This window comes from Stenella coeruleoalba (genome assembly GCF_951394435.1).
Source record: "Stenella coeruleoalba genome assembly, chromosome: 15".
Classification (NCBI taxonomy): Eukaryota; Metazoa; Chordata; class Mammalia; order Artiodactyla; family Delphinidae; genus Stenella; species Stenella coeruleoalba.
This window is the reverse complement of record NC_137161.1, coordinates 10,415,268-10,428,605: the sequence shown is the minus strand read 5'-3', so window position 1 is coordinate 10,428,605 and position 13,338 is coordinate 10,415,268. Positions and strand designations below refer to the sequence as shown.

The following is a 13,338-nucleotide window of genomic DNA, read 5'->3' as shown; positions in this document are numbered from 1 at the left end:
GAGTGATCCAGCCCCACGTGTCAGCAGTAACGACATTGAGAAACTCTGCTCTAGAGCTACTTGTTTGTTGAACAAGTTCTGAGTGCCTACTGTATGCCAGGTCCCATTCAGCCCTGCAGGTAAGACTGTGAATGAGACCAGTGAAGTTCTTCCCCTCGTGGAACAAACATTCTGATGGAGAAGACGGATAAGAAACTGGTGTACAAATCAGTATGTTTCCTAAGATAATTTCAGATGATGAAAACTGCTGTGTGAACAGGGTCTATGTGTGTTTTCACACACAGTTGTTTCCCTTGTACTTGGCACAGTGCTTGGCATGGAGTAGGGTTCAGTGAGTTTTCACTGATTCCTCAATGATTAAGACCCTGCTGTTGGTTAACTATGTGCCCTTGGACAAGGTCATCTCTCCGTGCCTCAGTTTTTTCATCTGTAAAGCGGGGATTCTCATAGGACCCACCTGGTAGAATTGGGCGATCAAATGAGAGGATATATACAAAGGGCTTGAACATTCCTTGCCCACAGTAAATGCTCAATAAATGTTAGTGACATTCATTCATTCATTCATTCCTCCCCTTTGCCATGGGTCAACTGTAACAGTCTTTGCTCTGACTCCTTGGTTCCATCTCTGCCCTTCACCTTTGGCAGCTCTCATTGGTTACAAGTGCCCAGAACAGTGTAATAGGCCCTCCAGCTGGTATGAGAAGGATGGTGACAAAAGGACTTGGAGAGGAAAGGAGCATGATTGAACGTAGTCCGTGTCACCACTGGGGAGGGCACACATGCAGCTTGTTGGTGCTTCAGGGGCACATGACAAACATCCGTGGTGACCATTTTTTCATGTCCTGGCACCCTGGTAGCTTACACAGGTCCCCAGCTGGCTTCTGACCTCCTAGTAAGGTTTGCTCTTCTTCCACTGCCAACTTTTTCTTCTTATCTGTATCTGCTTCCCAAGGGGGAACTATGGCCTAAGGTCTCGGTTCTCCACCTAGGTGAGTCAAGAGCCTTTTGGTCAAAGTAAGAGGAAATCAGTTGAAATGGACTTAAGCCAAAAAAGGAAATGCATTAGCTCGTGTAACAGAAAATTCGGGGCATGGCAGGATTCAGGATGCAGTGTTTCCAGGAATCTCTCTCCCTTGATCTCGTTTCCTCTATTCTGACCATATCCTCAGGCAAGTACTTCCCAAACACGGGCTTAACCTCCCCATTCCATCTCCACCAACAACTCTGGACTCACATTCAACAGGTTGAGGAACCTCAGCTGAAAGACAGCATCTCTTTTGCAATAGTTCCAGCAAAAATCTTGGGGTCAACTGCGATTGGCCCATCCTGGGTCAGGTGTCCATTCCTGAGCCAATCCCTGCAGCCATGGGTATGTGGGGTGTTGATTGGCTAGGCCTGGGTCACGTGCCTGCCCTCTGATCTGGAATAGGAGCAACTCCACCCATACAGTCGAGATTGAGAACAGAGGGGAGGTGTCCCCCCAAAGCACATCAGGGTGCTGTTACAAAAGGTAACAGCCCAAACCACAGATGCCATCTGTACCATCTGATTGAGCATAAAACCCAAAGGCTGAAGTCCCCAATTCTTCCCGACTTAGCCGAGTCGGGGGTTAACACTGTTAGCCAGCTCTCTTTTTTGGTGAGCAGATGTCAGTGTGGTGGGCATTCCCTTGAAAGACAGAAGGCTTCAGGAAGGATAACGCCCAGCTGGGCCCAGCAATCTCCCCAGTGCCAAATGCTTCCTGATATCAACTGGACATAACACCCGCCCCATCACCTCTTCCCTGGAATGACCTCCTGGCCTTTCCGTAGAGCAAAAGTTCCGTGGATCTCCTTTCTCCACATAAAACTCACCTAAATTTGGAAACAAACTCATGAAACCAGTTTAATCACAAAGTAAACTCAGGGTGAAATCTGGCCTATTTCTTTTTTAAGCGAGAGATTTGGACATGCCTGCAACTGTTGTGATGGGTTGTTTTAAAAATTTAGATCCATTTGTATCTGGTGTTTTTAAACTTCTTCCAGTGTTATCTGCTTTAAAATAAGAACAAGAAATAGAAATGACTCTGAACTTTCTCCTTGTTCAGTTGTTAAGGGAATAAATATAATAAAAGCGTACAAACTAAACATCATGCAATTAAGAAAAACAACGCTTTTCAGGAGGGCTAACTTGGAATAGAAACTGTGGAATAATAGTAATAGTGGTAATATTAGTTCAGGTATATCGCACATCTATGAACCAGGCATCGTTCTAAGCACTTCATCAATATGTGCTAACTTCTAATATTGCCCCCATTTTATGGGTGAGGACACTGAGACACAGAGAGGTGAAGTGATTTGGCTAGGGTGACAGTGGCTGCTAAATGATCGAGCAGGGATTTGAAGCCGGCTAGTCTAACTCCACTGGCCCAGAGGCCTAGGACAATCTGGTTCCCAGCCATTGCATCTTAAGGTGACTCACTCCTTCTAGATGGCTGAGAGCTTACCCCACTTGAACCTGTTTTCAGGTTCATTCAGCAAAGGCTGCATTTTATGACTGCCTGATGTTTTTGTAGTTAGGGCTGAACCCATATTGGTAAATGGACTCTCTCAAAATTTCTTCCTCTGCCAAAGTTCTGTTAGCCTGCAATCCTCAAAGCACTTCGCATATACAAACTTCAAAGCCAATTACATCCAGCCTGACGTGACCGGAGGGCACCTCCCAAGGCTCTGGCAGAGATGACAATTGGCAGTGGAGCTGTTTTTAATGATGTTTCATTTTGATCAAACCAGAAAAAAATGTGCAACTGCTCAAAAGGCTATTTACAAACTCCAGCTATGGCCACTGACCCGCATCTAATTCTGCTAATCACATAAACACAAGTTTTATCCCCATCCGTGGAATACATTCCCAGCTCATCCCCACCTGCTACCCTCCTCCCATTCCCATCCTCACCCCCCCAAGAGAGCACTTTTGTTTGTCACTTACAATTGCTGTGATTAGTACTGTCTACACAGCAATACCAGTCCCGTTCCCTTTCTTGCTCCTTGTCCCAAGATGTGCCGTTAAAACAGAGAGCTTTGAGTTTCTGTAAAGTCTAAACAATCTCAAATGTGCAGGGCTGCATTTGTAAAAAATGTTCAGAGGATGAGTCCAACTTCAGATTTCCATCTATAACCAATTATATCTGTTAGGATTGGGATTCACTAAATATAACAGAACGCCCCCCTCCAATATGTTATGCCTTAAACAAGATCAAAGTTTATTATTCTCTCATAAAAATATCAGAGATCCAGATGACTGTCTTTCTGTTCTGCCATCTTCAGCATGTGGCCACCAACTTCAAGGTCATCTTATGATTCAAAGTGGCTGCTTCAGTTCCAGGCTTCACGTCTACCTTCTAGGGCAGCAGCCAGAAGAAACTGAAAAGCCAAAAGGCCCTCACACCCTCCCTTCTACAGAACCTTCCTGGTAATAACCCCCCACCAAGTTCTTTTTATGTCTCCTTGGTCAAGTCATAGTCATGTGGTCATATCTAGCCACAAGGGGTGCTAAGAAATGTAGTCTTTGGACATTGGCTCGCAATCAGCAGTCTCTGTTACCATCAGTGATGTAGTATGACTAGATCAGCCCAGGAGAACTGGAGTTCTGATCACCCAGAACAGTGCTGGGGACCAAGGAGTCCGCTTCCTCCATCATTCATTGACCCTAAGTCTTCATTACCTGGGACAAACTCCCTTCTTCCAGATCTGGAGATAGGAGTGACTTATTGGTCCTAGGTAAATTTGGTTCAGCAAAATGAAAGGAGCAATCTCCTTCTGTTCTCAGGAGTATGTCTCCACTCCTATGCCCCAGAAGCAGCCATGATCTCTTTAGCTGAGAATCTGTTCCCCTCTTTACAATCTGCTTCACTCTACCCCACCTACTCCAATAGAAAAGTATTTCAAGGCTCTGCTTTGGGTTTCTTTATCTCCCCGCGAGGTGGCATTGCCAACGTATTGGCTCTTCTGCTATCTGTTTTACCTTCCTTCTCTTATTCTTAATGCCCCATCAGCTCTTTCTAGAATCCTAGAGATTGGCTATAGGGTGGCGGGGTGGAGCTCAGAGGAAGTGGGGAGCCCAGTGGGATGGCCATGGTGGGGAGGGGTAGACAGTGGAGTTGATCGGGAATCACTGGGACTCAAAGACCAGAGGGGAGAACTTGGGTTAAAGCAGAGGTTCTCAACCAGGGCGATTTTGCCCCCCGGGAAAGTTTAGCAATATCTGGAGACATTTTCCATTGTCACAGGGTGTGTTCTTGGCATCTAAAGGGTAGAGGCCAGGGATGGTGCCAAACACCCTACAGAGTAGCGCACAGGCCCCCACAGCAGAGCATTATCTGGCCCAGAATATCATTAGCATTGAGGCTGAGATAATCTGGCTTAAAGGGAGCAGAGGATGTAGCTTGATAGTTAAGAGCATGTGCTCTGATGTCAAAAGCTCGGGCTCAAATCCCAGCTGTGACATGTGGCAACTTTATGACTTTGGACAGGCCCCCTGACCTCTCTAGCTTGTCTGCACATCTGCAGTATTGGGGGCTTTCTGAGAGCTGAAAGAGATAATCCCCATAAAGTGTGTTGTCCAGTACCTGGCGCCCACACCTCCCTCACGTGGGGTTGAGTATGAGAAATACTTACATATACATCAGGATTGCCAGGCTGAGGTTTATAAAATTTACATCCCATCATGCAAAGCGAAAGAAAACAAAAGGTTGATTCTAAAGATGAAAAACAAGAAACAGAAATCTCGCGGGATTTTGTAAGTACCGTTCCAGGCCGAACCAAAAGGCGAGAAGGAAGTGCCGTTCCACCGAGCTGTGCGCAGGAGGATGGCGGGAACGCTGGCCACCCGGACCCTCTCCTCCTGCACTCCACAAACGCTCGCGGCAGTGCTCCTCTTAGGAGTGTTTGAGGTTTGGACCGGGCCTTCCCCTCTCCAGATTTCTGGTTAAATTTGGTCTCACTGAGCTGAGGCTCTTTAAACAAAGACTTGACGCAGAAGAGAGAAGGAAACGTTTGAGAAATGTTTCCAGAAAGAGCGATCCAGGCAGAGGAAACAGCAAGAAGAAAGCCCTGAGCAGAAGCACAGCTGGTATTCTGGAGCAGCGAGCGGCCAGCGTGGCCGCAGCAGAGGAGGTTGGGGGGCGGTGATGCGGGGAGACCTGGGCCTCTGGAACTTCACTGGGACCTTCGCTGTACTCTTATTTAGATGAGAAGCTACTGCGAAGTTTTGAGCAGAGCAAGGACTTGATTGGCCAGATTTTGACAGAGCCCTTCTGCTATTATGTTGAGCATGGACTGTGGGGCATCAGGGAGGGGGCAGGGAGCCCAGAGGAGGCGGCCACGGGAGTCCAGGTGGGAGGGGATGAGAGGAAAATGGGGCGGGGGGGTGAGGAAGATATTCGGGGTATATTTTGAAGCTGGGGCCAGTAGATGTTTGGCTGATGGCTTGGAGGTGGGTTATAAGAGAGAGAGTCACCATCGAGACTGACCCCAAATGTTTTGACCTGAGAAACTTTGTCGTGGGTTCAGTAGTGCCCCCCCAAAGGCTGTGCCTGAGTTCCAACCCCTTGAACCAGTGATAGTGGCCTTATCTGGGAAAAGGGTCTTTGCAGAGGTAATTAAGTTATGGATCTCAAGATGACATGATCCTGGATTAAGGTGGACCCTCAATCCAATGACAGATGTCTTTGTAAGAAAAGGAGAGGACACAGAGACGCACAGAGTTGGGCATGGGAAGATGGGGGCAGAGATGGAGTCAAGGAGTGCCAAGGATGGCCGGGCAGCCACCAGAAGTTAGAGGGGCAGGACGGGCTGGATGCGCCCTCAGTGCCTCCAGAAGGAACCAACCATGTGGACACCATGACGTCTGACTTCCGACCTCCAGAACTGGGGGAGAATAAATTTCCATCGTTCTAGCCACGTAGGTTGTGGTACTTTGTTTTAGCAGCCACGGGACACTCGTACCAATGGGAAAGGTGGATTTGCCACTGATTGAGATGGAGAGTCTAGAAGGAGGTTTGTGTAAAAGCGGGTGGAGGGTGGGAACCCTAATAAATCCTGTGCAGGGAAGCCGTGAGCATCAAATGGAGTGACGTACGTCAAGTGCCCAGCATGCCTGACCCCTGCTGTCACACCTGGAACCTTCTCCCCTGACCTCCTCCCTCCTCCGCTGTCTGAAACGGCCCCTGCCTTCCACTGTGCCCCGTCATCCCGTCTGATTTCCTTCCCAGCACTTAATACTCTCTGGAATAATCTTATTCTTTGCTTGCTTTTTGTCATCTATTTCCCTAACACCAAGGCTCATACTTGCCCTAAACTGAAATTTGCACGAGGTTGGGGGCTTTCTCTGTTTTTATGTCATTTTATCTTTCATTTCTTTGTTTTGCTCTTTATGCGTTATTTTCTTTTATGACTCCCCAGGGGTCAGAGCAGTTCCTGGTCCACAGCTGGCCACTGGGAAGCAGTCCTTGAAGGCAGTTAGCTGGTGTTTGGTGACTGCATTCCCTTCTGCATCTTAGACTGATGGATGGGAACTGTTACTGTGGTGAAGACCCTCCCAGGCCACGTATTAAAATGCATAACATTGAGGTTCTGATTCACTAGGTCTGGGTTAGGACTTAGAAATCCACGTTTTTAGCAAGATCCCCACACGATTCTGATGCGAGTTTGTCAAAGTGTGAACCCCTTTGTTGGGCTAAGCTCTTCGAACACATCCTCACACTGCAAAGGGCAGAGAGGCTCTGGAGATGAACAGAGGTGGAACTCTGTCACTTACAAGCTGGTGATGACCTTGAACATGCTACTTTACCTTTGGGGGCTTAAAAAACAGCCTTTATTTATTCACTAATCTCATAAATCTGCAAGCTAGGCAGGGCTGAGCGGGGACAGCTTGTTTTTGCTTTACATGGTGTCAGCTAGGGTGGCTTGCAGGAAAGCTGGCATCAGAAATCCCTGAAGTCTCACTGACTCACAGTTGGTGCTGATGCTGATGCAGATGGTGATGCTGATGCTGATGAAGATGGTGATGCTGATGCTGATGCAGATGCTGATGCTGATGCAGATGGTGATGCAGATGCTGATGCAGATGCTGATGTTGATGCTGATGAAGATGCTAATGAAGATACTGATGCTGATGAAGGTGCTGATGCTGATGAAGATGCTGATGCAGATGCTGATGCTGATGAAGATGCTGATGCTGATGCAGATGGTGATGCAGATGGTGATGCTGATGCTGAAGGTGGCTGTGGGTTCAAACAGCTGGGGCTCCCCAGGCAGCTCTCTCTATCTCTGGGTGATCTCCCTTCATGGTATGTCAAGTGTGGTGGCTTTAGGGTGGCTGAGTTTCTTACATGGCAACTCAGGGCTTCAAAGATACATGTCCCAAAAGCAAACTACAGAAGCTGCGTGGCCTCAGAAGTCATTCTGTGTCACTTCTGCCACATTCTGTGGTTAGAGGCAGTCAAAAATCCATATAATTTTCACATCATGAACTATTATTCTTTTTTAACTTTTTTTCCCACCACTTAAAAATGTGAAAACCATTCTCAGCTCCTGTATGGTACAAAAACAAGCAATGGGCCAGATATGGCCCTTGGGCAGTAGTTTGCAGACACCTGAACTAGATAACCACCCTCGGGGCCCAGACCCTGGTGTTATGGAATTTGGGATGCAGTGAGAGTGAGGGCCAGGAGGCCATCCCGGGGACCATTGCCAAGCTGGAAATTATGGAGCTGTTCCCTTACCCAGCCTGACTACTCTTCACAAAGGCAACAGCCTCTGCCTCTGGGGGTGTGGCCTCTGGGTTCAGGAAGTTGAGAAATGCGGTCATTCCTCTGTGGCCTCATAAGTAAGCTATGGCCTTGGGGGTGGAGGGTGGGGAATACCAGTTGGATTCAGAGGTCAGCTTGTTGGGAGGTTCACGAGCAGGCAAGAGCTGCCCCTTGGGAGATGCACGCGTCTTCTCAGAGCAGTAGACGCCGTCTCCTCACCTCTCCATAGCTGTGTCCTCATCTGCAAAGGGGGGGGGGGTTGGGGGGAGAATGTCTGCCTTGTAGATATGCTGGAGGATTATTAATTAATATATGTAAAGGGCTTTATTGAGCCCTTGGCATAAAGCGAGCACTCAAAAAATGGTAGCGGTTGCTATCTGGGGTAGGCAAAATAGTGTCGTTAAGAGCGTTGGACTCACAGATAATCTTGAGTTGAACCTTGCTAGCTGTGTGACCTTGACCGAGTTACTTAACCTCTCTGAGCCTTAGTTTCCTATGGAGTTAATAAAACCAGCCTCTCAGGACTAAACCAAATCATGCATGGGCTGTGTTCATGGATTGGAAGGGAGTAAGCAGTAAGTCACTATCAATGTGATGCTGATATTATTATTGTTAGGCTGAGTAGAGACTGCCTACCTCATTGGGTGGTAGCTACTCACAGTGGATCATGATAGTATTCATTGTTGCCATTTGAAACACTCTTTCCCTCAAGCCCTGAGCTTGATGAGATAGAGACACAAAGGCAGTTAGGGACCAAAACCCCAGCCTTATTCTGGTAAAGCCAGCTAGAGGAAAGGCAGGTCCCTTTCCACTGCAAGTTACTATCTGGAAGTTGGGGGTGCCCCTTTAATTCACAGGAGAAGGCCAAATTAATCATGTGACCACACTAAACGCAGGGGCGGATGGGAAATGTCGTCATTATTCTGGGCAGCCCAGTGCACAGTGAAAATCTTCAGTTACTGTGGAAGCGAAGGGGAACGGATCCTGAGGTTCAATCATTCACAGTCTGTTGAACATAGGAGAAACAACAACAACAAATTCATGATGGAAGTTGGAAAACGGGCCTTGGATGTGTGGCCACGGTCAGGCTTCTTTCTACTACTGCCCGGACTGAATTTCAGGGGTCCACCCGGACACAGGCAGAACTGGCCACTGCAGGCTTACCCACAAGGGAGAGGGAGGAAGGGGGTGGGGAATGGAGAGTCCCAATAAATACTCAGCTATTTTTCTACCACCAATTGGGTGTCACTCCTATTCCCTTAGGAAGGAGAGTTGTGGAAACGTTTCTTCAGAAAGGGCAGTTTCCTCTGCATGGGCTGAGGCAGGAGTGAAGAAGGGGCATAGGTCTGCCTGCATTTGTCTTTAGACCCTTGTATACCCTGACCTATCCCTCCCCTCCAAACCCCCAACCAACCTTCCTCTGGGTGAGTAGTAGTGGAAGAAATTTCTGGAAAGACAGATCAGGGCCAGGCTTAAAGTTCCCTCCATTTCTGGGTGAGTTTAGAGCCCGGTTCCCTTTGCAGTGTGGTGCTGTGGGAGTGTTGAAAGCCAGGGAGACACAACATGGGACAGATGCTGCTGGAGAAGGACACGTGAGCGGAGGTGCACGTGGGGCAACCGGCCTGTCTGCCTGCCAGACCAGAGAGGTAAGGGTTTCCAGCTCCAGGTGATGGGGTGGGGTTAGAAAGGAGGCTGGCAGATTGCTCAGCCCCTCCTAATTCATACCACATGCTGCTGATGACTGTGGCTTCATTTCCGGAAAAACCTCCCCTAGGGGCTGGGAGAAAATCTCCGTGAAATCTGGCACCCCAGGCTCGCGGCTGGTGGATGGGGGAGGTGAGGCCAAGTGAAAAGAATCTGGGCAGCTGCCAGCAAGCAACTGGGGCCACTGGAGGGCATTTGGGAGACGTGAGCGAGTTCGGGCTCAGGGTCCACGCATCTGTGTGGCCTCGGAAGCACTGCGTGTGCCAAGTCATGGACCCCGAAAGGTGGACACGTGGCCCTGGGGGCACCAGGGACAGTCAGGTGTTGCATTAATGGACATGTTTAAGAAAATGGTTATGCACTTTCATGTTTGCCTTCTTTCTCTGACAAATGGCACTAATTTATTATGAATAGTAATGATTTTAAGCTTCCTTTAAAGTACATTTATTAAGCGAGAAAATGAGTCCACTTAAATACACACATATTTATCTATCTGTCTATCTATCTATCTATCTGTGTAATAGTGGAGCTGGTACTCAGATGTGGCCCAGATCCCAAGGACCGGCTGGGATGGCTTGAATTTGGCCAGCACCAGTGCGGGTGGCGCTGAGTCTCCAACACAGATCTCTGGGTACTTTGGGGAGTGCCCAAATATTTTAAGCGGATTTATAATAAAAGAGGGAAACTGAAGCACTGGTCGAAGTGGTTTTGCCAGGGCCCGTCGTTAAACAGTCTCCCCACCAGGAGGTGCCAGAAAAAGGCCATCAGCAGAGGCCCCTACTGCCTTGGGAAGGGGCAACCTCTGTCTTCGGGGCCTGGCTGTCTGTCTCCCATCCCAGAGCCTTTGGACGCACCCCCAATTCCTCCCCTCTACCGCCCCGTGTAGAACATTTCCGTCCCATTCTTGAGTACCTTAGCAATTTGGGCTGGCGTGTTGCTCCTCCCTGGAGAGGTGTACTTGTGGTTTAATCTCCAAGTACAGGACAAAATACTTGGGTTTTGGTTGAAAAGTTCACAGCAGCATCCAGCGGGTGTAAGAGGGGGTTTGTGTTTGGGATGTTTTTAACCCTCTATAATCATCCCAGAGCCTCACAGACCAGTCCAGCAATGCAGTGCCCTTCCCCAGCTCCCCAGTACGACCACATAGTACAGGACGCCTCGAATCTGATTCCCTGCTCGGCCACTGATGGGCTGCGTGACCTTGAGTGAGTGACTGTGCATCTCTGAGCCTCCGTTTCCTTGGGATAAAAGAACAGCAAGAAAGCCGGCCTTCCAAGCGAGTTGTGAGGCTGCAGTGACCCGCACGGAGCCCCTCCACTGACATCAGCCTTCCATGCGGCCCATCACCTCAACAGGTACCCTCCTACTCACCTTGGAGGATGAGGCCAGACTCTGATCTCCCCACCCACCCTGGAAGATGACGGAGGTTGGTACCACAGGAGGACAGCTCAGGCCCATTACTGCGACCACCCATCTAGGTAAGGAAAAGCGGGCAGGGTTCAAGGGATGTATGCATATGGATGTACATCGTAGTAATATTTGTAATGATAAAAATGTAGAAGCAATTTAGATATCACTTCTTATAAGATTTACTAAATAAATCACAGCACTGCCATAAAGGGGACACACTTGCTGTTTACTGTACGTGTGTCTTTACTGAAAACGGTGGTTGACCACTCAGCTTTTACACCCCCCCTTCCTCTTTCTTCTTGCCAACCCCACTTTGTTTAGGTATTGATCCCTTTCTGATGCAGCCGTGAGACTCCGGGGAAGCTGACCCCACCCCTAGATCCAGCAGAAAGCTCTACTTAATGGATCCCAGGGGTCGGCAAACATATTCAATAAATGACCAGATAGTAAATATTTAAGGCTTCGCAGGCCACACAGTGTCACAACTAATCAACTCTGATGTTGTGACAGGAAAGCAGCTGCAGATGACGCATAAATAAGCTTGGCCGTGTTCCAATAAAACTTTACTCACAAAGCCAACGGGCCAAGTGTGGCCCACCCAGCCTAAGCCAATGGTAAACATCTAACCCCCATTGTGACTGGTTCAGAAACTCACTCTGACCCCCGTCAGTACCAAGCGTAGCCCTGGTGGGAGTTACTGGTCTGACCTTTCATGAGGAATGACCGGGAGGCCCTTTGTGGTCAGAGCAGGGCTCTCAGAGGAGGTGACAGTGGATCTGGGACCTGAAGGTGAAGAGGCAGTCACATAGGAGCTGTGGACGGGATCCTAGGTGCAGGCAACAGCACGTGCAAAAGCAAGAAGGCTTTGTTCTCAGAAAGAGGCCCAGTGCCTGGGGCAGAGTGAGGGAGGGACAGAGCGGGGGGCAGAAGACGGGCTAGTGCTGGGCCGGCTAGCCTGCAGGGAGCGTGTGCCGTGGTCTAGGCAGAAGGGAAGCCATTAGAGAATTCATCGGAGAGTTTCTGTAAGTTATCTGGTGTCACAGGCCTCGAGAAACATCCAGAAAGTTACATGACCAGCGTTAATGGTCGTTATCTCTAGGAGATAATTGTCCGTTCACATTTTGCTTGACTGTGCTTCTTAATTTGTCCACAATATACGTATGTTGAGAGTCAGAAAAATAAACGTGTCCTCAGCTTCATGGCTGTGCAGCTTGTGCTCTTGCACAAGGCCTCGTGCTCAGATAGGCCCTGCACTTGGCACGTTTGTCATCTTAAAATTCCTAATAAAGTTGTCCTTGAATTTGTATTTTTTACGTGAAGTCCGATGGGACAAGAAGCGTGCGTGTACGGGCCCAGAGGAGATGCGCGCCGCGTGCACAGCACCGTTCCATTCCATACGTGTTCGCTGTTCCCCGTGACATCAGAATCCCCGGGTACCCACCACACGCGGCAGGTCAGTGAGACTCAAAGCAAGTCCAAGGCAAGTGTGTTACCTACATAACTGAGCCGTACTGGGGGCGCCGTCAGCTTTCTGCCAGAACCAGAACTTGCTTTCAATGCAGAAAGAAGGCAAAGGCAGAAAGAAACACGAACAACCAAGCAACCCCTCCTTACGCGTGTTACTTCCTTGTATTAGTCAACCATTTACACTGAAAATGATGACTTGGAAGGAAAGGGGAAGACGGTATGAAACCTACGGTTCCTTCGCCTGTCAGTCCTTCCGTACTCACCAGTAAGCGGAAGGTGGAGAGTGTCTGTAGAATGTACCAAGAAGTGAAAGACCCTCGCCCCTCAGTGTCGGGGGTGGACTGTTTCCAGGACCACTGATGGGTTTTGGATAGGTCCATCCAAAACGTGACTGTGACTGATGCATCCGTTCTATCAGCCATTCTATCCTTGGTTCTGCATCTGTGGATTCAACCAACCGGGGATCGGGTGGGACTTTTGTTTTAGGTTTTTTTTTTTTTAATGAAAAAAAGTCCTCCAATAAGTGGGCCTGCACAATTCAAGCCCATGTTGTTCAGGGTCAACTGGAAAACAGTTGAGTTCATTTTGTGCGGCGTTTCCACTCCTCTGGTACACATGCATATATGAGCTAGGAAACAGAAGTTGTGTAATTTTGCTGATTCTGCTTACAGGTTAAATGCTCTTCTATTTGTATTTAGTATCGGGATTGTGCCATATAAAAACTAATGGCAAAAAGGCCATTCATGAATTTAATATCCCATGAGTTTAATAGAATTGAATATAATAGTGTAAAACTAAAATGTTTCCCTGTACTGAGAACGTTAAGTGGCGAATAAAAAACACCGTAATAAGTCAAGAGAGAGAGACCGCAGAAGAAAGGGAAAAACCTTTATATTTTAGTACCTTTAGTACCTGGAGCAGCGCTTTTTTTCCTGCTGTTCGAACCAGGGCCCTGCGTTTTCACTTTG

General features: G+C 48.4%; 1 protein-coding gene across 1 annotated transcript; it reads left to right on the top strand.

Annotated features, from left to right (window-relative positions):
• The first annotated feature begins 7,031 nt into the window (after positions 1-7,031).
• On the top strand, positions 7,032-10,961 carry LOC307198211 (uncharacterized protein). Its single transcript, XM_079944971.1, has 3 exons — positions 7,032-7,257; positions 9,313-9,435; positions 10,849-10,961. The coding sequence occupies exons 1-3, from the start codon at positions 7,033-7,035 to the stop codon at positions 10,912-10,914; spliced, it is 414 nt and encodes a 137-aa protein (XP_079801097.1). The 5' UTR covers position 7,032; the 3' UTR covers positions 10,915-10,961.
• Positions 10,962-13,338: the final 2,377 nt, after the last annotated feature.